At 44.3% G+C, this 22,000-nt stretch overlaps 1 protein-coding gene across 1 annotated transcript; it reads right to left on the reverse strand.

Annotated features, from left to right (window-relative positions):
* Window positions 1-14,704: 14,704 nt before the first annotated feature.
* LOC114697533 (transmembrane and coiled-coil domain-containing protein 5A-like) lies at window positions 14,705-21,521 on the reverse strand. The gene is made up of 6 exons (XM_037205100.1): window positions 21,464-21,521; window positions 20,976-21,069; window positions 20,518-20,582; window positions 19,483-19,540; window positions 16,847-16,887; window positions 14,705-15,082 (listed from the first exon to the last, which is right to left on the reverse strand). Exons 2-6 carry the CDS (start codon window positions 21,030-21,032, stop codon window positions 14,884-14,886), a joined length of 420 nt encoding a protein of 139 aa, XP_037060995.1. The 5' UTR covers window positions 21,033-21,069; window positions 21,464-21,521; the 3' UTR covers window positions 14,705-14,883.
* Window positions 21,522-22,000: the final 479 nt, after the last annotated feature.

Here is a 22,000-nt window from a genome sequence, read left to right on the forward strand (position 1 = left end):
TCTTTAAGTGACCTAGCATTAATTATTTACCCCACTTTCTCTGCACTCATATGTGCAAGGAAAAAAAAAAAGGAAGAAAATTTGGAAAGTCCGGGATGAGATCACAAAAACAGTGGACTGTCCTTCCTTCTCTCCCCCACCAGTCAGCTTCCATATGAAGAGTTTCCATGAAGAGGCAGAGGACACAAGGGCTGAGGTGAGTTTGCCAATATCCACCGATGATCAGAGGCTTGTGACCACTGGAATTCTGCTTGGATTCCTTCTCAGTCAAGCCTCAGAATGAGAACACCGCCCTTAGCCAGCATGACTTCGGGCTTCCATCTTGAGACAGAGACACGCAGATAAACTATGCTTATGTTGTACGGCTATATCCCCTACATGGAAGCATTCTGTTCCAGAGGGAAATATACAAAATGGTCAGGGTTCAGGAAGTAGATTGGGGTTACATATGGAAGTATGGGTGAATATTTACTTACATGAGCATGGATGACCCAAAGTCAACTGTTTCACACAAAATGCCCACACCAGCATCCCTGGAGCTCCCAGGGAGGTTGGCAGCTGTGCAGGTGGAAGACCTCCTCTCTTTAGCTAACGTTACAGCTAACGTAAACTTGGAGCAGGGCCTCATAGATCTTTAAAGTTTGGGGAACTTCCGGAGGCTTCTAAATTTCTTTACTTCAAGCCTGGCAGTGGTGGCGCACATCATTAATCCCAGCACTTGGGTGGCAGAGGCAGATGGATCTCTGAGTTTGAGGCCAGCCTGGTCTTTGTAGTGAGTTCCAGGACAGCCAGACAGCCAGGAATTGTGGTGTGTATGTGTGTGTTGATCATTTACCTGTGCCTTATCTACAGTGAGCAGTGGTTTGTTTATCTCCCCCAAAAGTCACACAACAGACTAAATTCCCAACCCCGGTATTGTTTTATGTCCGTGTTATGGTATACATTCATAGACACTCAATACGAATATATAAGAACAGCATACTTAATGTCATGTTAGTTTCCATGGATGTTGTAACATCAAGCTGCATGGCTCAAAATGACAAAAATTTATTCTCTTGCAATTCTGGAGTGAAGAAGTCAGTATTATGAAGCTGAAGTCAGGGTCTTGGCAGGACCACAACTCCAGAGTTTTTTTTTTTTTTTCTTACTTTTCCAGAAGTGCCTTGTTCTGTGATAATACCCTAGGCTTCAAGGCCAGAATTGTAAACCTCTGTCTGTGCCCATCTTCCCATGACCTCTGTCTGTGTATGTGCATGTGTGTATGTGTGTGTGTGTGTGTGTGTGTATATGTGTGCATGCATTTGTCTGTGAGTTTGTGTGGATGTGTGTATGCTGGTTCCCTGCTTTCCTCATAAAGAGACCTACAATTGCACTAGGGTGCACTGTGATAATCAAGACCCCCAACTTCCATCCTCCATCTAGGGATTACTAGCTTAGTTAAATGTTTAAAGATACTTTTACCACATTGCACAACATTTATAGGATCCAGAGGTTCTTGGGGGAACCATTTGTTTTCGTTTGCCTATTGTAAGCAGCTACAATTTCCAAATCTTACTATGTTCTAGATATCACAAGAGACATTTCATGTGTGGTTTTCACTTACATGCATTAATTTACATGTGTTATCACTCTCCATTTATACACAATAGCATCTTAGGGAGCTTGAGGGACTTGATTAGGTTACCTAGGCAGGAGGCGACAAATTCAGCAAGCTGTCTTCAGAGCATGGCCTGCTGAATTGTCTTTCTATCAAATACTTAGGGTGATTAGAAAAGAGGTCTATATTTCCCTGTGCATAAAAATCAAAATGAATCATTTACAAATGGCATATCTGTTGGTATCTCTCCAATTCCCGTTAAAAGAACACTCAGTCACTCTTAAGGGGAGCCACCTTGAGCTGGAAGACCTCTTCTAATATTCCAAATGTAAGATCCCATTTCTAGAGAAGATTCACTAAGTACAGAGCACGTCTTCCTGAAGGCAGCCCTGGCTGGCCTGTTCCTTTTAGGGCATACCACATTTACACAAACCACATCTCTAGTTGAAGGGCTGAAGGCCAGGAAGGGCCAAACTGTCCTTCAGGTGCAAGGCTTTCTGTGAGAACTTCCTGCACTGGCCTCAATAGCTGGTTTTGGATGGACTTGGCTTAGCTTTCCTGGTAATGGGGGCATCTTGAGGTGAAATCTGAATCGAGGAGGACTGAGAAGGTGTGTTTCCTACACTGATCATGGTTCAAATGGAAACTGTGTCATGACTGCAGGTCTACACGGTCTGCTTAGCATGTGCTATGACATCCCGTCAATAGTTTGCTGATATTCTGTGTGTGACCAGATGGTCTAGGAATTCAGGCCACACTGACACTTCAGCCCTATGTAGATGGAAGCTCTCAACTTCTCCCTTCTACATGTAGATTTCTCCTCTGGGAAAAGCAATTTAAGGCAGTATAGGTGCCACACAACTAAGAGCTATTTCTGGAACCTGGGCTTTTATTGCTATGGCTTTAATGATGGCGTGGTCACCCCTCCCTCTGACCCGCGTGACACGCCTGAGCAGGTGTGCAGATGGTTCGAAGACTCGGGAGATGTGGCTTCCATGGCAGATGGCGATGCCTTGTCATGGTTCCAGCTACAGTTTGAACATTCTGTTCCCCCTCCGACATGCATCCCTTCTGGTGGTAACCTCACTTGGAAGTGATCGCTCCCAGCTGGGCTTTTCATGTTGGAGTGCCCTCATGTCTGGCACCAACTGAGATGTATTGGTTTCATTTCTTCCCCAGAGATTTTAGAGGCCAATTGGGCTTCAGAGAATGCTTTGTCATACTGACTTTTCAAATGAAAGTTGCAGAGACCATCTGATTCTACCACGATTACCCAGCCCCAGGCTTATACTATTCCCCTTACACCAACATCTCCCCCAATGACAGTTTTTCTCATGGCAGGGTATTCTGGAGTCCAATAAGTTGAACTATTTCATAGAAGAAAATCTTTAGAGGTCAAGTGAGTTTAGAAAATGATGAACCCTATCCATGCCATCATCGTGGAGCTAATATATTTTAAAGATAGTTTTAAAATTATTAATTTTTCATTAATTCACAAAATAATAGGTTTCACTACCGCATTCCCATACACATCCTGTACCTTGCTCTCATCCCCTCCCTGATCCTTCTCCCCATCTTTCACTAGTTCCCCCCATCACCCAAATGATCCCCTTTCTGCTTCTATGTCAAATGAATATTCATGTAAATCTAAATCCTGCAGTTGAGAGGAATATGGGGTACGTGGTATTTTGTTTTTTCTTCTCTCGTTACTTTTTTGTGTACCCCATCTTCTCTTTAGATCTCCTTTGCCTATAGTCCCTCTTCTATGTTCATGTCACATATACATATATGCTTATATCATGATTCTACATATGAAATATGTCACTTTAGCTTTCTGAGTCTGGCTTATCTTGCTTAATGTGATATTCTCCAGTTCCCTCCTATTTCCTGAAAAATGTCAATTTCATTCTTCTTCATGACTGAATGAGACTCCATTGTGTAGATATACCACATTCTCTGTATCCATTCACCTGCTGATGGGTATCCAGGCTGGTCCTGTTTTGGGTCACTATGTATAGCATGGCGATAAACACAAATGCAGAATCATCTCTGTGTTAGGCTCACTTACATTCCTTGTGCTTATCTCCTACCTTAATTCAACCTTTTTCTTTGCTTAAGGGCTTTCTTCACACTCTGGAAACTTCTGGGATTTCTCTAAGTACAACCTGGAAATGCAGGAAAGTTTAAATCCTCACGACAGTCCCCAAATCTTGGACAAATGCCTAGTGTTCTACCTTCTGAGGTTTCTGAAATCACCCAGTAGTTTGCAGAGGGTTGCCAGGAGAGCTCAGCCCTGTTGCTTACAGTAGTAACCTGTTTATCAACAGGACCTCTTCCCATTGCTGGCAATGGCTGGAAGCCCTGGGATTTCTGTTCAGTCCACTAGGGGCAGTTTCCACACTACCTAGGTGTCTCCTATCCTGGCTGGCAGGATCTTGCTGTCCTCTGAAGGCTATCTATCTTTGGTTATCTCATACGACTGGTACCATCATGTTTCTTTTGAGGATTCTCTCTCTAGGTGCCACTTAGGAAGTAAGATGAGTTGGGACCCACAAGGCATGCTGGTGGTATAAACCCAGTAGACTGAGCATGACATGCAAAGGATGATAGGGACCATTGTGAATCCATGGTCTTAGGTTCCGTAGCAGACTATTTGTCAGAGTTGAGCAATTACTGTCACGTGGCAAGTCTGTTCAAGGGTAACAATACTCTTCATGTTTTAAAAAAAAGTAACCCTAGAGCCTCAACTTTAGACAGTATCTCCAGAACTGTAAATATTTGCAATAATAATACCAAAACAACAACAATCCCCCCCCCCCCATCATGTGGAGTTTGCATGGTGTATCCGTGAGGCGGGTCAGGCCTGTGGCTCACCAGCTTTCTATATCTGATTTGAGACGAACAGAAAGAGCCTTCCAGACTCAGCATCAGTCACTTCTATTTCTTGGTCCTAGAACCCATAGCTGGTCATGGTTTTGTCTTTGCTGACATTTAGTGTGGTGGTATTGTGTTCCCCAAAATATTGTGTACTCTAATAAACTTATCTGGGGTCAGAGAACAGACAGCCACTAGATACAAAGGCTAGAAAATGGTGGCACTCACACCTTTAATCCTAGCATTCCAGAGATAGAAATCCCTCTGGATCTCTGTGAGTTCAAGGCCACATTGGAAATTGCCAAGCATGGTGACACACGCCTTTAATCCCCAGAAAGCCAGCCTTTAATCCCAGGGAGTGGTGGTAGAAAGCAAAAAGATATATAAGGCGTGAGGACGAGAAACTAGAAGCATTTTTGGCTGGTTAAGCATTTGGCTGGTAAAGCATTCAAGCTTTGAAGCAGCAGTTCAGCTGAAAGCCATTGGGATGAGGACACAGAAGCATCCAGTCTGAGGAGACAAGACCAGCTGAGGATCCGGCGAGGTGAGATAGCTGTGGCTTGTTCTGTCTCTCTGATCTACCAGCATGGACCCCAATAACTGGCCTCGGGATTGATTTTATTAGTAAGAACTTTTAAGATTCCTGCTACAATTTAGTTGACACACGCTGTCTCTTCAGGGTTCAACACTTGCTACTGAGAGAAAAACTAGCCAACCTAATGGTTGTATTCATTCCAGTGGAAACTGCCCATGGGTCTTGCCTTCCCTCTCAGAGTGAGATCTTGGGGATAGATGTTAGCAGGGCTAGCAGGGCTTCGAGCTGTCTGGTGAGTCATGAGGTCATCAAGATGACAGACTGAAGGCGTGTGGGGCCTCTGTCACCTGCTCTCCATAGTTACTGCTTTCAGTTCCAGCACCATGGAAGGCCATTTCCCCTTCCTGAAGTCGAGAGTGGTGTCTGTTGTCCACTGGGACCATGATTTATGGCTCATATACCTGGCAATTAGTTCTACTTGGCCTGGGCACCACATTTAGCATTCATTCCTTGTGCATATGTGTAGGCATGTATATGTGTGTGCATGTGTACCCGGGGAGGTCAGATCCTTCCTCTTTGTTGCTGAGATAAAACACCATGACCAGAGTGATTTCTAGAAGGAAGAACTTATTTGGGCTTTTGGTTCCAGAAGAGAGTCCTTAATGGCCGCATCAGGTGGTAAGTGCTGGGAGCGGGTGGGACACATTCCCATCCACAAGTGTGCCACAGAGAGAGCAAACTGGAAGTGGGCTAAGGCCATAGACCCTCAAAACTCACCCTGCTGACATACTTCCCCTATCAACATACTTCCTCAAGGTTCCATAATCTCCCCAAACAGCGCTGTCAGCTGGTGATTAAGGACTCAAAGACTCGAGCCTGTGGGGGATAGTTTGTTGCTGGAGGGCTTCTCTCCAGGTTCCCCAAGCCCCGCAGTCCCACAATCCACATATAAAATAATCACTCAGACGCTTATATCACTTATAAACTGTATGGCCGTGACAGGCTTTTTGCTAACTGTTCTTTTATCTTAAATTAACCCATTTTATAAATCTATACCTTGCCACATGACTGGTGGCTTACCGGCGTCTTTACATGCTGCTTTTCCTGGCCGTGGCTGCAGTGTCTCCCCCTCAGCCTTCCACTTCCCAGAATTTTCCTCTCTCCTTGTCCCACCTACTTCCTGCCTGGCCACCTACTTCCTGTCTGGTCACTGGCCATCAGTGTTTTATTTATATAAAATGATATCCACAGCAATAGTTCTCATTCCAATCATCACAGGTGTCTTTCCCCAGGAGCTGTTCTCAATGTTTTGTTTTGGTTTTGAGACAAGGCCCCTTATTGACCTGGGATTCACCAGTTTGGCTAACGCTGGCCGGCCATGAGCCCAGGGATCCCACTGTCTCTGCCTCCCTAGCACCGGGATTGGAAGCACCCACCAATGTCACCATGCATGCTCAACTTCTTATTGAAGATCCGGGAGACCGACTCTGGAACTCATACTTGAGAACAAACACATCAAGACTGGGCTATCTTCTCCCACATTAACATTCTTTTTTCTTAAATTAAAAAAAAAGATTATTATTTTTAATTTATGTGCCTTAATGAGTCAGGCTGAGTGTATGTGCATCATGTGTGTGCAGAGCCTGTGGAGGCCAGAAGAGGGAGTCATATCCCCTGGAAGTGGAGTTACAGGCTGTTGTGAACTGTCATATGGGTGCTGGGTGCCAAACTGGGTCCTCTCCAAGAGCAGTAAGCATCCTCGCCACTGAGCCATTTCTCCCTAATTTAGCATTCTTTTTTTTTTTTTTTAATTTTACAATACCATTCAGTTCTACATATCAGCCATCAGCCACGGGTTCCCCTATTCTCCCCCCTCCCACCCCCTCCCCTTACCCCCAGCCTACCCTCCATTCCCACCCACCTCCTCCAGGACAAGTCCTCCCCCGAGGACTGCGATCAACCTGGTAGACTCAGTCCAGGCAGGTCCAGTCCCTTCCTCCCAGACTGAGCCAAGCGTCCCTGCATAAGCTCCAGGTTTCAAACAGCCAACTCATGCACTGAGCACAGGACTTGGTCCCACTGCCTAGTTGCCTCCCAAACTGATCAAGCCAATCAACTGTCTCACCTATTCAGAGGGCCTGATCCAGCTGGGGGCCCCCCAGCCTTTGGTTCATAGTTCATGTCTAATTTAACATTCTTAATGACATTCCTCTAGGCATTATGAACATTTAAAGGAAAGCTTTAGGTCCCCACAGAGCCGTGGCCGCCAGGGGGTTTTGGGGCTGTGAGAGGCAGTCAGCATATCTGCCTACTGGTCTGAAAGGTACCACATTGAAGTCCATTTCTTCGATGCAGCCATGCCCGTCAACCACCTGCTTCTCTGCCTTCTTCCAACTGCAGTAGCAAGAACCCAAAGGAGCGCCTGAGATGGCATTTCCGGCAAGACTTGCAAGCCACCTGTGATCTCTCACAGGCTTTAGACTCTGGACTAGGAAAGCATCCCCTGAGGATCTCTTTGTAGACTCAGAGTCAGTATAACCTGAGCCAATGAGTTTTGATTTCTCCCTAGGAAGTGGGCTGTGGATGGGGACAGACCCACAGGTGCTTTTTTTTTTTTTTTTTTTTTTTTCCCCACGATCTGTGAGAAAGTTTCCCTTTCTGAGTTGAGACCGTTTTTTAGGGAGCTCGCGCCACCGTGTGGAAGAAGTGGGTACAGCCTTCTTCAAGTTGCATAACAGGCATCATCTGCCTTTCCTGTCTTCTTTCTCATCTATTTCTTACATCCCTTCTGAGTCACTGCGGAGAAACTTAGTGATAAAAATAAGTTTTGCAGCAGTGCTATATCCTGCCGAGCTCGCGAGGATCTTCTTCCTCTACAAAATGCCCGACTGAGCTGCAGGAAGACGATGGCAGAGGAAGCCCGAGGCATCTGGGTATCTGGGCACCAGACACCCTGCAAATCACAGGCAGCCTGTACACTGTCCACAGGGCTTTTCCGTGGAGGGTGACGGTTTTGACTGTCACCCAGGCGACATTCTGACCTTTATTGCCTAAGGGACAGAGGATGAGTCAGGGGAAAGGAAGGGGAAATCAAATCTGGTTCTAGAACACAAAAGAATCTGAGTAAACCTCATAGTTCATCCCGGTGGAGCCGGAAAGTGAGCTGGAGCCGTTCCTGCCTCATAAAGTAGAAGGGGGAGGAAGGATAGGACAGTGTGGACAAACTCTTCAGCCTATAGCTGGGTTAGGGAGCAGCATTTGGGAGGAGCAACAGGTAAGGCTGAGAAATGGAGGCCTTCCTATGCGTTGCCACAGGTCCTGTGCCCCTGCTGGAGGGCCCCTCCTGCCTCTCTCAAAGACCAACTCCCTCCCCCGCCCCGCTCCCGCTCCTCTTTCTTGGAGTCAGGGCCTCAACTCTGTAGCCCAGGCTTGCCTGAAATTCACAATGCCGTGCAGGCTGCCCTCCAACTCATGATAATTCTCCTGCCCCAGGCTCTTGCACCTCCGCACCCCATGTACCTTCAGTCTTTTCAAAATTGTTTGGATGTTGGGAGTTGATCTCAAACCAGTGGAGGCACAAGGAGCCACTGCTTGCCGTGACCATTCAGCATCCATCACAGCATTGCTCAGCGTTCCCGCTTTCTTGGCGGGCCTCCCCATCCCTAAAGGAGAGGGTTTCACAAGCGCTTAAAACAGTCCGCACTGCACAAGAAATCTGGTGAATAAAAAGGAAACTGAGGCACTAACATCTCCCTTTAATGAGGTGCTGAAGTGATAGGAAAATGTACAAAAGGGCTGGGAATGGGGAACAGTTGACGGAGTGTCTGCCAGGCATGCAGAAGACCCCGGGCTTGGTCTCCAGGACTGAATAACTAGAGTCCTGGCTTGCAGTCTTAACTCTGGTAGCGGGGAAAGGAAGGCGGAGTGTCAAAAGTTCGAGGTCACCCCTGAGGAATAGTGACTTTGATGCAAGCCTGTGATGTGTGAGACCATGTCTCCCTGAAAAACAAAACAAAACAAAAACAAACAAAAGTCCTCCCATGTCTAGCCTGGTTCCCACAGATGCTGATGTTATTAGCATATCTGAACGTTCCCATAGGTTAGGTTAGCTTTTGGGGGGACACAGTGTGAAGCTCTCCTCTGCAGGAGGCTGGTTTTTGAACTAGGGTGAGAAAAAAATACACTGGATTACTGATGGGAGGTGCAGATTCCAGATCCCACAGACTTTCAGGCACAGGGATGCAAGGTGGACATTTAGAGAGCTCATGTACTCTGTGTGATACCCCAAATTATGTACATCCCATCATTTGGATTCCACAATCCAGGAAAAAAAAACCCGCTTCAAGAGAATTTAAATTTTAACACTACCCTTCCCTTCCACCTCATCACTAAACTCTGGTGGACTGTTTTAGAAGAAGCATCTAGCTTTTCTTCCAATTCTATGACTAGTCTCAGAGTCTCTCTGGCACCTACGTTATCTAGGCATATAACCAAAGGCTGGGATTTTCCTGAACAGAGGTAGGTAAACATCCTCTTCCCTTGGGGTAAACCCCAACCTCTCCCTGGCTGGACATCTGGTCTACCTAGCTTCAGAACTAGAGAGTTTAGGAGCCAAGTTGTAGTTAGAGTGAGAGCCAAACATGGATTCCAGCATTTCAAGTCAAACCTGGGAAATCAGTGTTGTTTCCAGAAAAAGGCTTGCTCATAAATTGGCCATAAGGACATTTCCCTTGGAAGATTACATTTAGTGCAATGATGCTTGATGCACACAAAACAGAACATTGTCTGGCATATAGCTGGTGGCCTACAAATCAAAGTCAAGGCCATGAACATCACATCTGCTGTGAGGGGACAGATGGAAACACCTTACACATGTGTTGAAGGATGCCAGCTCCCAGACTTTTTTTCCTTCAAAGTGAGGTCTCATGTGGCTCAGACTGGCCTTAAACTCATTCTGTAGCCCATGATAACCCTCAACTACTTATCCTCCTGCCTCTATCTCCCATGTACTAAATTACAGGCAGGTGCTGCTGTACTGGGATCCAAAAACTTGGGTTTTTCTATGTGGAAAATATGAGAGGAAGAAGTGATTAATGCTCTGGGTAGAAGCCACACATTTTTCCATGTGTGGAAGCAGAGGAAAGTAGCTTCATTAAAGACAAGAAGCTACCGCAGCAGGATGAACCATGCACATCTCCCATCTCCACAAAACGAGAGAGCTTTGGATCCATTTAAGCTTTCTGTTTATCTTAATGTATGTAGAATTGTGGAGTGACATCTATTCGGGGAATTATCAAAGCTTCAAGTCCTACTTCAAGATGCACTTAAGTTTAACGACAGAGGGGTGGGGATCTATTCAGGGTACACAGTCTGTGGATTAGAGCGATTCTAACTCTAGGTATTGATAGTTCTTGGTGTCCAGGTACTTTGTCATTTGTACTCTCAATGTTCTAGCATACAAACCATCCTTTGAAACATAGAACAAGTGGGCGTCGGAGATATCCATGTGTCGGGGAACAGTGCCCTCTACTGTTCATGCAGAATATATGCAGCTTGGTCAAATAAAGGGCCTCCCTACTGCAACAGCCCAGTTGTCTGCTGTGATGGAGACACCATTTGGAAAGGCAGTGTTGAGGTCTCAGGTATAAAAATGCTGCAGAAGCCAGGTAGCCAGCTGCAGCAGCTCTCTGGCCATGCAGTAGGTAGCCTCTGTTTGTTTGTTTGTTTGTTTTAATAATGCGCATGTGCCCTGCTTCAAGCTCACAGCAAGCACCCAGGAGGTGTGTTCCGCCCTTTACCAGAGGAATTTTAAAAGCAGTGAAGCTAACCACTGCACCTTAGCTCTAGACCGTCTCTGCTTCAGAGGGTCACAACGTTAAGATTTCAATCCATTCAAGGCAGAACAGTTACAGCTGCAGTCATAGGAACCACAGTTCATCTTCAGCTACTGCCTTCTGACCCCAAACAACGCCCTCAGCACCCATCTTTATTTTAAACAACCAATGAGGCAGTTGTACAGATGCCGAGCTCATGCTGCGGATCTGAGTCCTCTTCAATCACAGTCAGCTGTTTTCTCAGCATTATCCCACTTAGCCACAGCGGAGAAAATAGAGTGATGAACCATTTACGGAAGGGAAAAAAAAAAGTCTTAACATTTTCTTCAAAGGATTCTGAAATTACAATGTGTGGCAGTACTTTTTCCGCTTCTACTTCTGAGTTTCTAATGTATGAGGTGAGAAAGTGTCGACTCACCTCACAGGGCAGAACACGCTGGTAGTGAGTTCTTTCACATCGTCTTCTGTGTGCCAAGAGAGTCCGTAACATACCACCGACTGCCCGCCCAGTGGGCACAGACCACCAGGCTCAGGGAAGGAAGGGCTAACGCTAACGTGGTGTGTAATGCAGACCTGGACTGGTAGCCTTTAGGACTGAGCTTGGTGTTGGGTCTTACCATTTAGGATACTGCAGTATCAGGAGACAAGTCAAAATTACAATTTAACAGTCCCATATAATTTAATGGGTGACGTTGCCTACCCTCATTTGAGACAGGACCTCACTTTGTAACTGGCTAGCCTGAAACTCACTCTGTAGACCAGTCTGGGCTTGAACTCGGAGATCTGCCTGCCTGTGCTTCAATCTTTTAGTACTTCTGTTTAGCCACTTCCATTGAAAATGTTAACCCAAGATAGACTTGTGCATGTGTGTGTGCGTGTGCGTGTGTGTGTGTGTGTGTGTGTGTGTGTGTGTGTGTGCCTGTGTATGAAGAGCCCAGAGGCTGATGTTGATATTGTATTCTTCTGCACTCTACACCTTGAGACAAAAGTCTCTCACTGAACCAGGGGCTCACACATTTTCAGCTAGATTGGCCCCCAAGCCTCTGGGATCTGCTTGCCTCCATTTGCTCTGCCTTGGGGTCACTGATCCATTACTCAGGTGCTAGGCTGGGGATTTGAACCCAGGTCCTCATGCTTTTACAGCAGGAATTTTACTACTGAGCCATCTCCTCAGCCTTAGATTTTTAAAATATTTTATTTGTAATTAATTCTTAGAGAATTTAATTTCATACAGTGTATTTTGATCATATTTACTCCCCAAGCTCCTTCAGTACCACCATCCACCGTCCACCCTCCACTCACTTCCCTACCCTTCAACTTTGAGTTTTCTTAGTCTATCACCCCTCCCCCGCCAAGCCCAGGTTGTGTTGCCCAATGGCTTGTTTTCAGTCCTTTGGTAAACATGTCTCCGAGGCAGCTGACCTCATGGTCTAGCATAACCCACTGGCCTGACATCACTGCCCATTGGACATTGTCATGGGGGAATTCCCCCGCTCTGTTTCCTATTACAGGACCCATCATGACCACATGGATCTGTTTTCCTTCCTCCTCTTCTCAAGGACAGATGTTATGCCTCTCTTGTCTTGTATCTCTTGCTCTTTTATATTCGCTTTTCCTCCTCCAGACAGGAGTGGCACAAACTCAGGATTTGGAATAGTAACTATTTGGGAATTTAGGTATGTAGAGATCCTGCCTCAACAGCCCAGCCAACAGCAGCTTAAGAACTAAATTTATGTCGGACTACAGACATAAGTGGTTTAAACCACCTTTTATTAAATTTTCTCCAGGGGTCGGCATTTTTGAGGAGTGTGGAAAGTGACTGCAGGAAAGGTGTGCTCCTCTGAGCCTCGCTTAGGTGATTTTACGAACCCTTTATGTTCCCAGGGCCCTAAGAGGAAAGATTCCTGACTACAGGAAAAGGGGGTAACCTCTAGAGAACAGGCTGGCTCTAGTCACCAGAAGTTTCCTGATAGACCAAAGTTAGAATCTATCTTAATTCTGAAAACTTGACCTTGGTGCTAATGATTTAAACAGAGGGAGAGGTGTGCCTTGAGCACAGTGCTGAGACCCTGAGCATGTGGCTTCCTGGGCTGTGCTTGGCACAGAGGGACATTCATCTGCCTCTGCAGAGCACACAGTGCTTGGGATCTTGGGCAGCTCTAAGGTTTCCAGGACAGGCCTGTCTTTCTCTCCTTGGCTCATGTGTCAGGAGTATCTCTTTCTATTATCCAGTGTGTCTTCATGTGTTTAATAGGTGATCCCTGCTCCTTGTGTAGCTAACTTTTCTACAGTGACATCATGTGGTCTCAAAAAGCAATAGCAGTGGGCTGAGCCAGCTCCTGTTCATTCCTGGCCAGTAGTGAACTTCAGAGTTGTCAGGGGTTCAAACAGAGTGGGAAGGAGGGAGTCTGAACGACCCTGTCGTAAGGCACTCAGGTGCTTTGGCAGTTTTGAAAAAAGAAGGACTGTGGCCATGTGTCAACGACACAGAGCCTCAAAAGTGGTTTATACTAGTTGTGTGTGGTTGAGAGTCCTTGTTTATTGCAGCTCTAAAGACCTGATTAATGACACAATCCTTATCCTGATCTGTCTGTGGGAATTTTCTGTATCAGTCTACGATCTTGAGGATTTAGGAAGTTTGCTTGTGGGAAGACAGATGCAGCGCCAGCTTTAGGTTTGTTGAATTGCTAGAGCTGAATGATTAAGGGAACGTCTGCCTTTGCTTGTCAAGCATTCCTCTCCCCATTTCTGGAAACACAGGCTCTTTTCCTGTGGGAAACACACTGTGGACAATGTAGCTGGGCTGGTCCCCTTAACAATTTCTCACACACAGGCACTGATGGAGGGCAGTGGAGGAAATCTAACGCCCTGCTCTATTAATTTCCTATTTCCCTCAGTCGGGGTCTCATGGACTCTGAAGCCCACTCTTTAGGCTCAGCTGCCTGGCCAGAGAGCTCCCTGGATTCATCTCTCTCTCTTCTTCAGCATTGGGCTTTCAGGCACAGGCTTTTTTTTTTTTTTTTTTTTTTTTTTTTTTTTTTTTTTTTTTTTTTAACATGGGGACCAGGGATTTGAACTCAGGTCCTCATTCTTCCACAGCAAAAGGCTCTTACCCATTGAGCCAATTCCCAGTTCCTCTTCTCCTTTTTACCTCTCCTATTCCTTAACAAGGAATTGTACAGCTGCTTCAGGCTTGACCAGTCAGAAAGTCTGTCCTGCTGGCCACAGTGATTGTGGGACGGGAGGTAAACTATCTACTTCAGGGTGGGCAGCCTGTGTTCTCTGGGCTTGGCAACTAGAGCTATGGGCAAAGGTGATTTCATGCTGCTGAGGTTGCTAACGGGGCAGTACAGAATTTAGGGTGCTGACAGTCATGAACTAAAAGGGGAAGAACCAAAGAGAAAGAAGAGGAAATGAAACCTGACGACATTTTGAGGCTTCTTCCAGCCTTGCCTCGTATATTATAATGTCTTATTTTCAGAGATTTTGGTTGTTGTTGATTGTTGTTTTTATTTGTTATTGTTATTATTATTTTAGAGAGAGGACCTTCCTATATTGCCTCTGCTGGTCTGGAACTCATGGTCTTCATGCCTTAGTCTTCCGAGTATCTGATGTGTGGCACTCTAGTCAAGTCTGTTGACGGGGACACACACTAGGTTAGTCGACACTGAGAGTCTAATGTAAATTCAACTGTAGGTAGTGGGGGAGGGGGCTCTTCTGCATTGCAGGGATACCAGTCATTAGAATTCAGAGATCCACGGAACTCACGGGTCAGTGCTATCTTTCCAAGTATCTATAGAATTCTGAAATTAGCCGGGTTTGTTCACCACGGTGTACCGTTCGTTTTATCCATTCATCCAGAGACTCACTGACAGAGTTCTTTACTGGGCAAGGTTAATCTTGGAAAAGTGACATGGAGACAAATGGGCACCATGGTCCCAATCTCGAGGGAAAAAACGAGGCATACCTCTACCCTCCACGGGTTTGGCCACCTCCCATCGATGTCCCTCTTGCCTTCTGCTGACCACAGACACGGCTTGGGGTCAGTGGGGTAACATGTCTTCGGTCTCAAGTGTGAGCGATGGGAAGAGGAAGCATCGCAGCTTCCATAAGACGTCCCTGCTCAGAATCTTGGGCAGCGCGTTGATGAGGAGGTCGGGATTTATAAAGCTTAAATGGAAGATCAGGTACCCCAGCAATCTGATGAAAAATAGTGTGGTAAAAAAGAGGGAGCGGAAAATCCTGAAAGAGAACCCCCAGAAACTGTTAATCAGGAGTTGCAAAACCTGGAACAGAATAGAAACTCAGACCTGAGCACTTCTCACAGCTTTGTATTCCTCTGTCAGCCCTTAATTTACTCCCATTGCTTAATCAGTTACTCCTTCCATGCATCCTATTGTATTTTTGTTGTGCCATTTCTCATCATGAAACTTCATTTTGTTCCCTTAGTTTTGATTTTTTTCCAATTATTTTCCAAAGTAGTTAGTTGCATCTAAGTGTGTACTTCTTCTGTGGGCCCACATCTCTTCCAACATAATTTTATCAGATGCTTAAGATTTTGCCAGTCAAACAGTTATAAAACAAGAACTCATTTGGCCTCAATTCACATTTCCATGATGAACATTGAAAGTGAACATTGGTCCATAGGCTAGTTGGTCTTACGTGTTTCCTTCCTCTTGCCCATGGTAGTTTGTGCTTGTTGACTGACAGGAACTCTTTATGTATTGTGGATGTAGATCCCTTTTCATTGTGTGTAATTTTCTAAACTTGTCCACTTTTATAACGTTTCCTGGTTCTCAGGTATCAGAGAACAAAGGGTCTTAATTTTAATAGGATCTTGTTTGTCAACCTTTCATTTGATTAGTGATGTGCTTAAGTCAAGTGTGATGATATATGTTTGGAAGCCCAGCACTTGGGAGGTGAGGCAGAAGGGAGACCAGCACAGCGATTTCCTGTCTCAAAAAGCTAAACAACAAAAGTCTAGAAAGATACTCTCATTTTTCTATTTAAAGTACATGCAGGTTTGTAAATATCTGCAAACTCATTATTAGTTTTGCCCTCCATGCATGCACTGGAGTGTGGACAGGAATTAACAGGCTACTTCTAAGGAATTAACCATGGCAGTGAATCCTGCTGGACTCTGTTGTTATGATTTAGAGGAGCAGCCTGGGGGTTCTGGGAGCATTCTGCTCAGTGTCTCAGGAATGTCTTAGCTAGGGATATGGGAACATGCAATACTTCATGTATATGATATAAAAAGGTGTTCTCCTTAACCAAACTTCCCAGACAATTGGAGTTGACTTTAAAGCACCGACAATTTTAACTGTCCTGGTGGAACTCTTTCTAAACCATACTTCGTGCCACTTTGAATATAAGTTTCTTTATGCCTTCTTAAGCAGATCATATGGAACATAATCTGACCTCTTCTTGCACTTGAGGGCCTTACTGAATACTAACTGTTACTTGCTGTCAAATGTTCCCCTCAGGACTCATATGTGCTCAGGTGTTCAATTTGGCATCCTGTTCATTTAAAAAGTTTAAAATTTCTATTGTGTGCTGGATACTATTAGGGATTTCTTTCCACAAATGTTTTGTTTGTTATGTCTGCTGTTAGATGGTTGTACACTTTCTTCTAGGGGTTCTGTCCCCCTACTTCCTGTCTACCAGTAACTGTATGCAACAAGCTACTTCAAACCATATAAGGGAGTAAGGGAGCTAATGTGGGAGCTGCTACGTCTTGAGAATGAAGACTTCACTTCTTCATCACTACTAAGTTGCTGACTTCTGACACTGCAGAGTTGAGTCTAGCAGTTGCCTTTGGATCAGAAGTCACGTCACTAGAACTGAGTTACAGAGCTGGTGACACCAGTCTGCTGGTGTGTGTGTGTGTGTGTGTGTGTGTGTGTGTGTGTGTGTGTGTATCAAGTTCTCCTTGCTTAGATTTTGCTCTTTGCCAGGATGGCTCCTTAGCTTTGCAGGAAGTTTACTGGAAGAGGTCTTGCTTACCTTTTACTGAACCTTGATGCCTTTTTGGTGATGGAATCATCCTGGAAGAAACACCAATAGTAAATAAGCACTTTCTGAAAGCTGCCAGGTAACATTAGTGAATCATCAGTTGAATATTATATTGACATAAATCTTACAAATTCTTGATATCAGGACATGTAATTTTCAAAGATAAAAGTTTCTTTGTAAAGATTTATTTTATTTCATTTTAAACTTATGTGGGTCTGTGTGTGAATATGTGTATGTAGGTTTGGGTGCCCACGTGTGGTGATACTTTATTTGTGCTGAAATGTGATATTTTATTTGTACGTTAATAAATATAGTTTGCCTGGAGTTCAGAGGTCAGTGAGCCATAAACAGAAGTCAGGCAGTGGTAGCCCACACCCTTAATCCAATCACATGGCAGGCAGAGTCTCTGTGTGGTCAGGACACAGCCAAGCATGGTGACATGAGCCTTTAATCCCAATACCAACCATAGAGACATGGAGATCTATATAGACAGGCAGTGATGAGGAAGTCATGTGGCTGGGCTTAGAGCCAATGACAAAGCAGAACAGGAAGGCAATAAAAACACAGGTTAGATGGGAAGAAGTTCTCTCTGGGGAATCCATGGTGGTGAGGTGGTAAGATAAGGCTAGTTCATGGCTCTTGGCTAGTTCTCTGATCTCTTTGGCTATTACCTCTGTATTTGGCTCTGTGTTTCTTATTTAATAAACTGTTTAGAAATTCATCTACACCCATGGGTGCCAAAAGAGGGTGTCAGATCCCCTAGAGCTGGAGTTCCAGGTGATTGTGATCTGAATGACTTGGGTGCTGAGAACTGAACTTGAGTCCTCTGCAAGAGCAGAAAACACTCTTAATGCTGAGCCATTTTTTTCAGCCTTGGTTTTTACACACATACATGACTGATAGTAAAGTAGAGAAAGATAATTATTAATGAGGTAATAATATAACTGGTAAGTGACCTACAAACTGAGCCCTCAGAGTCCACATTCCTAGCTCTTTAAATTTCTCATTTACCTTCTACTTAGCCAAGGGGAATTTATAGCCCATGGGAATCATACAGACATGCCCTAAGAGAGAAGTTTCAAAAGGACTAAAGTAATCTCAAAAGGAGGCTTTCTGGATTTATTTCTTTTCTTTTCTTTCTTTTTGGGTTTTTTCTTTTCTCCCTTCCTTCCTTCCTTCCTTCCTTCCTTCCTTCCTTCCTTCCTTCCTTCCTTCCTTCCTTTTTTGTTCGTTTTTTGAGACAGGGTTTCTCTGCCCTAACTGTCTTGGAATTCCCTCTGTAGACCAGGATGGCCTCAAACTCACAGAAACCCACCTGCTTCTGCCTCTTGAGCACTGGCATTAATAGTGTGCACCACCACTTGTCCAGCTGGATTTCTTTGATACTTCTCTTCCAAAATATTTTCTCAGATATTTTATCACCTTTATGAAGTCCTTTTTGAAATCAAGAGTAAGAGGAGTTTTGCTCACATTTTGAAGCCAATAGGACTGGAGTCAGATACTGGGAATGGGTTCTGTAGCCCGAGGGGACTAGGTGCTCAGCTGCTCAGGCAGCCTTTCCCGAACGAAGACACTTGAACATCACTGGCCAGTGGACCCTCCTGGGATTATAACGGGCTTTGAGAAAACAAATCTATTTTTCTCTGATTGTTACTAAGAAGAAATCCATCGATGGGCCTCTGAGATTGTATAGGACATGTGAGCATGGTCCAACAGAAGCAAATGTCTGGTGGATCCCAGGACCATAGTGAATATCTGGTAGTTTCTCTTATGGAAAGAGATGGTCTTTTGTTTCTGAGATTAAAAACAAAGCAAAACAAAACAAACGGCACTGAGATGGCTCAGTGGTTAAGAGCACCAGCTGCTCTTCCAGAGGTCCGGAGTTCAATTCTCAGCACCCACATGGGGGCTCACAATCTATAGTGGGATCTGATGCCTTCTTGTGGCATGCAGATAGAGAACTCATATACATAAAATAAATGAATCTTAAAACAAACAAACAAAAACCTATTTATCTTGACTGCATGAAAACTCTGGTGATTGTCAACCCTGGCCCGAAGTCCAGTGTGACCCAGTGTGCCTGTTGGTGTGAGACAACAAGAACACTGAAAGGTCTGGTACCCTCCTTGCCAAAAAAGTCTGTGACTTCAGACCTTTGCCTGTGAGCTGGTGACTTCATGATGCTAACTATGGGCAGACATTGAAATGTGACATTAAGAAGTATGACATTCTGTGTTTTAACTTAACAGAATAACTTCAGCTACATGGTGTCAGATACCTGGTGCCCTGTGATGTGAAAGATTCAAGATTGTGTTGGGAGGAACAGAAAAGCATTTTGGATTATAGGAGAGAAAGGGCATTGCTACATCTGCCTCTTATACAGCATACCCTCCGTTAATGCCTTTCCAGCTGTCATTTGGAATTCTTAGGTTAGTTTTGAGAATCTGTGTTTTGTATGTGTAAAAGTGGGACAGACAATTGCTCCTTTGCATCTTGGTTGGGGGTGAGTAAAGTTGGAAATGTTTGCAAAGTGCAGTGAGAAAACTGGACATCTACTTGGTGACTCTCAGTTCCTGGAAACTCCCTCTGTAGGTGAAGGCACTGAGCGAAAGGAGTGGATTTCTTACCTTATTATTTAGGCTGTTACTCTTTTCTCTCTCAGAATCCATGCTTAAGACTTTTGATCTAGGAGGAGAAGGAACCACAAAAGAGATTGGACAAAGCATCCAAATATTCATAACACATAGGATGGTTATTTAAAAGATGCTTTATCCAATAGCATAGCCGTTACCTATAGCTGTTTAAATAAATTTAAAGGGAAACCCAGCTCCTTCGCTACATTTCTCATCTTCCAAGTACTCAGAAGTCAGCCACCGGTAGACAGTGGCTTCCTACTGGATGACACAGGAAGTTCTACTAGACAACTCTCTTCCAGAACATCAGCTTAACAGTGAAGTCCTAATCTAATTCCCAACAAGCATCTAGAAAGACCTGAAAGTGTCCTTCAGGATCAAGGACCTCCATGGCCTAGGACCTGGATTCTATGTTGCCATTTGTAAATGGCTGACTTAGAGGATTATACAGTCTTGACTTCTTGTTTTGAGCCAAAGACCCTCCAGAAATTTAATAAACAGAAATGCATATTTATTAAGACTAGCTCACAAAGGGTGAAATGATGGAGGCAAGGCTCATTGTTTTGATTCTGTACTATTTACACCTGAGAAGGAGAGCAAGCGTCTTGCCATTTCTAGTTTTTAGTGTTCATAGTTCAATAGAGTTCATTCACAGTTCTCAGTTTCAGAACACATATTGTCAGTATCTCCAGGAGTACATTTCATGCCTATATCATGATTGGAATTTTACACATTTAGGAGTAAGAATGATGATGATTTTAAGTTCATCCTGTGAACAATGAGGAATACCCCACCTACCAAGGATTTCAGACACCAGCACTTTTTAAAATGCATGCTTATGCAATTAATCTTAACCCAAATGATAATGTGGCAGTGTGATAAAGTTATGAAGGTGTGTTTTTATAGTCTTCTAAGACTGTGATTCTAAAAAGATAACAAAAGAAGGGGCTCTTTCTGTTTCAGAGGGGACCTGGGAAGAGTTGGGCCTGATTCAGCTGAGAACCAGGATGTCCCTGGGTTAATGCTCACACTTCTCTCTCAAGGAATCCAGTCTCCAGCTCTTCTTCTATCCTCTTCAATGCTTCCTGGTACTTCTTTAAAGAGAATTGAAGGGAGCCACAGTTACTATTTGGGCACTTTATGATTTTTCTAAACATGCAAGCCCTTTTCACTAGACTACACAAAGAATGCTTGGCATTCCCATGGGCACATCCTCTCAACCCACCACCTTTTCTCCCCTTTCTCCTTGGTGGTGGATAGGTTCCCAAGAGTAACTGGGGTTAGACAAAGAGACATTCTTGTTATTAATTTAAGAACACAGACACTGAGATAGCAATCAGCAGTTACCAAGAACCAAGGAACAATAGGGTGATATGTGCCAGGAACTGATGACCTTACAGGCTCTCCTTAGTACCATATTGAGATAATATTTTCCTAGGTAGTATTCCTTGGGCAGCTTGGCTACATTATATCCTGGGAAGCTGTACCTTTATGCAGATAGCTTGATCTTCGCAGAGCTGAGACACAAACACATAGTCTTCCATTATCTGGAAACCAAAGTGGAGTCTTCCATCTTCTCCGCTTATTGCCATAAGAGGAGAAGTACATAGGTCCACTCCTGTTTCTAGACCCACAATGTAAACCTTTGCTGTATGTATAAATTCATTTCATCTTGAGGGACAAATAAATCATATTTTATAGTCCAAATGGAAATTATTTGGGGGAAATTTGGAAAAGGAACAGGTACTAATATGTGTTAGACACAGAATTTGGGATGAGTTCTATAAAATGTTTAACTGAAGAAAATCTAGAGGATTGGGTTTATTCCCCCCCCTTTTTTAAACCCACTATTTAGACCCATGATGGTCCTGAGTCTGGAAAGCTGATGATACATCAATCTTTTGAGTGATACATTAGGTTGCTGGAGGATTATGTTTCCCCTTCTTGGGAAGAACTTTGGAGTCCCTGCTCTTACCTTGGCAAGTTCCTTTTCTTGGTCTGCACAGGAAGATTCCAACTGTTGTAACTTAACCTGTTGAAAGAAAAGGATCAAAAAGCCTTACCAGATAAAAATGCACAAGGTAGACACATCATCTCAGTGATGCTCTGCTAGCTCTTGATGGGTCAGGCTACAGTTGATGGGGGCCTTATGGCATCCAGTGCTTTGCAGCTGAACAGACTTCTCATTGAGACTTTGTCTTTTACTTTTGCCTTTGGATTCTACAGTTTTTAAGCTACTTGAGTCAAAACTTACAAGTCCTGAAGAATTTGGCTTTCCTTTTCTCCTCTGCACCCCACCCCACCTTTTTTTTTTTTTTTTTTTTGAGACAGCATTTCTCTATGTAGAGCTGGCTGTCCTGAAACTTGCTATGTAGTTATTTTGGTCCAGGACTTTTGCTCAGTATTTTATCCCTCACTATATTCTTTCTTCCCTGTTTTATCTCCTTAACTATTTGGAAAAAACACTATTTTATACTGGCCACTATAGTAAACTAACTAACACACACACACA

This window comes from Peromyscus leucopus, chromosome 4 (assembly GCF_004664715.2).
Source record: "Peromyscus leucopus breed LL Stock chromosome 4, UCI_PerLeu_2.1, whole genome shotgun sequence".
Classification (NCBI taxonomy): domain Eukaryota; kingdom Metazoa; phylum Chordata; class Mammalia; order Rodentia; family Cricetidae; genus Peromyscus; species Peromyscus leucopus.

Bases quoted from the DNA above. Each gene is read 5' to 3' on its own strand.
- LOC114697533 (XM_037205100.1), bottom strand. From the start codon at position 21,032: ATGGAAGACTATGTGTTTGTGTCTCAGCTCTGCGAAGATCAAGCTATC. The intron at 19,541-20,517 runs GTGAGCATTAAC...TTCTCCTCCTAG, and splicing joins GGATTCCTTGAGAGAGAAGT to ATCAAAAGTCTTAAGCATGG. The intron at 16,888-19,482 runs GTAAGAAATCCA...TGTTTCTTCCAG, and splicing joins GTAACAGCCTAAATAATAAG to GATGATTCCATCACCAAAAA.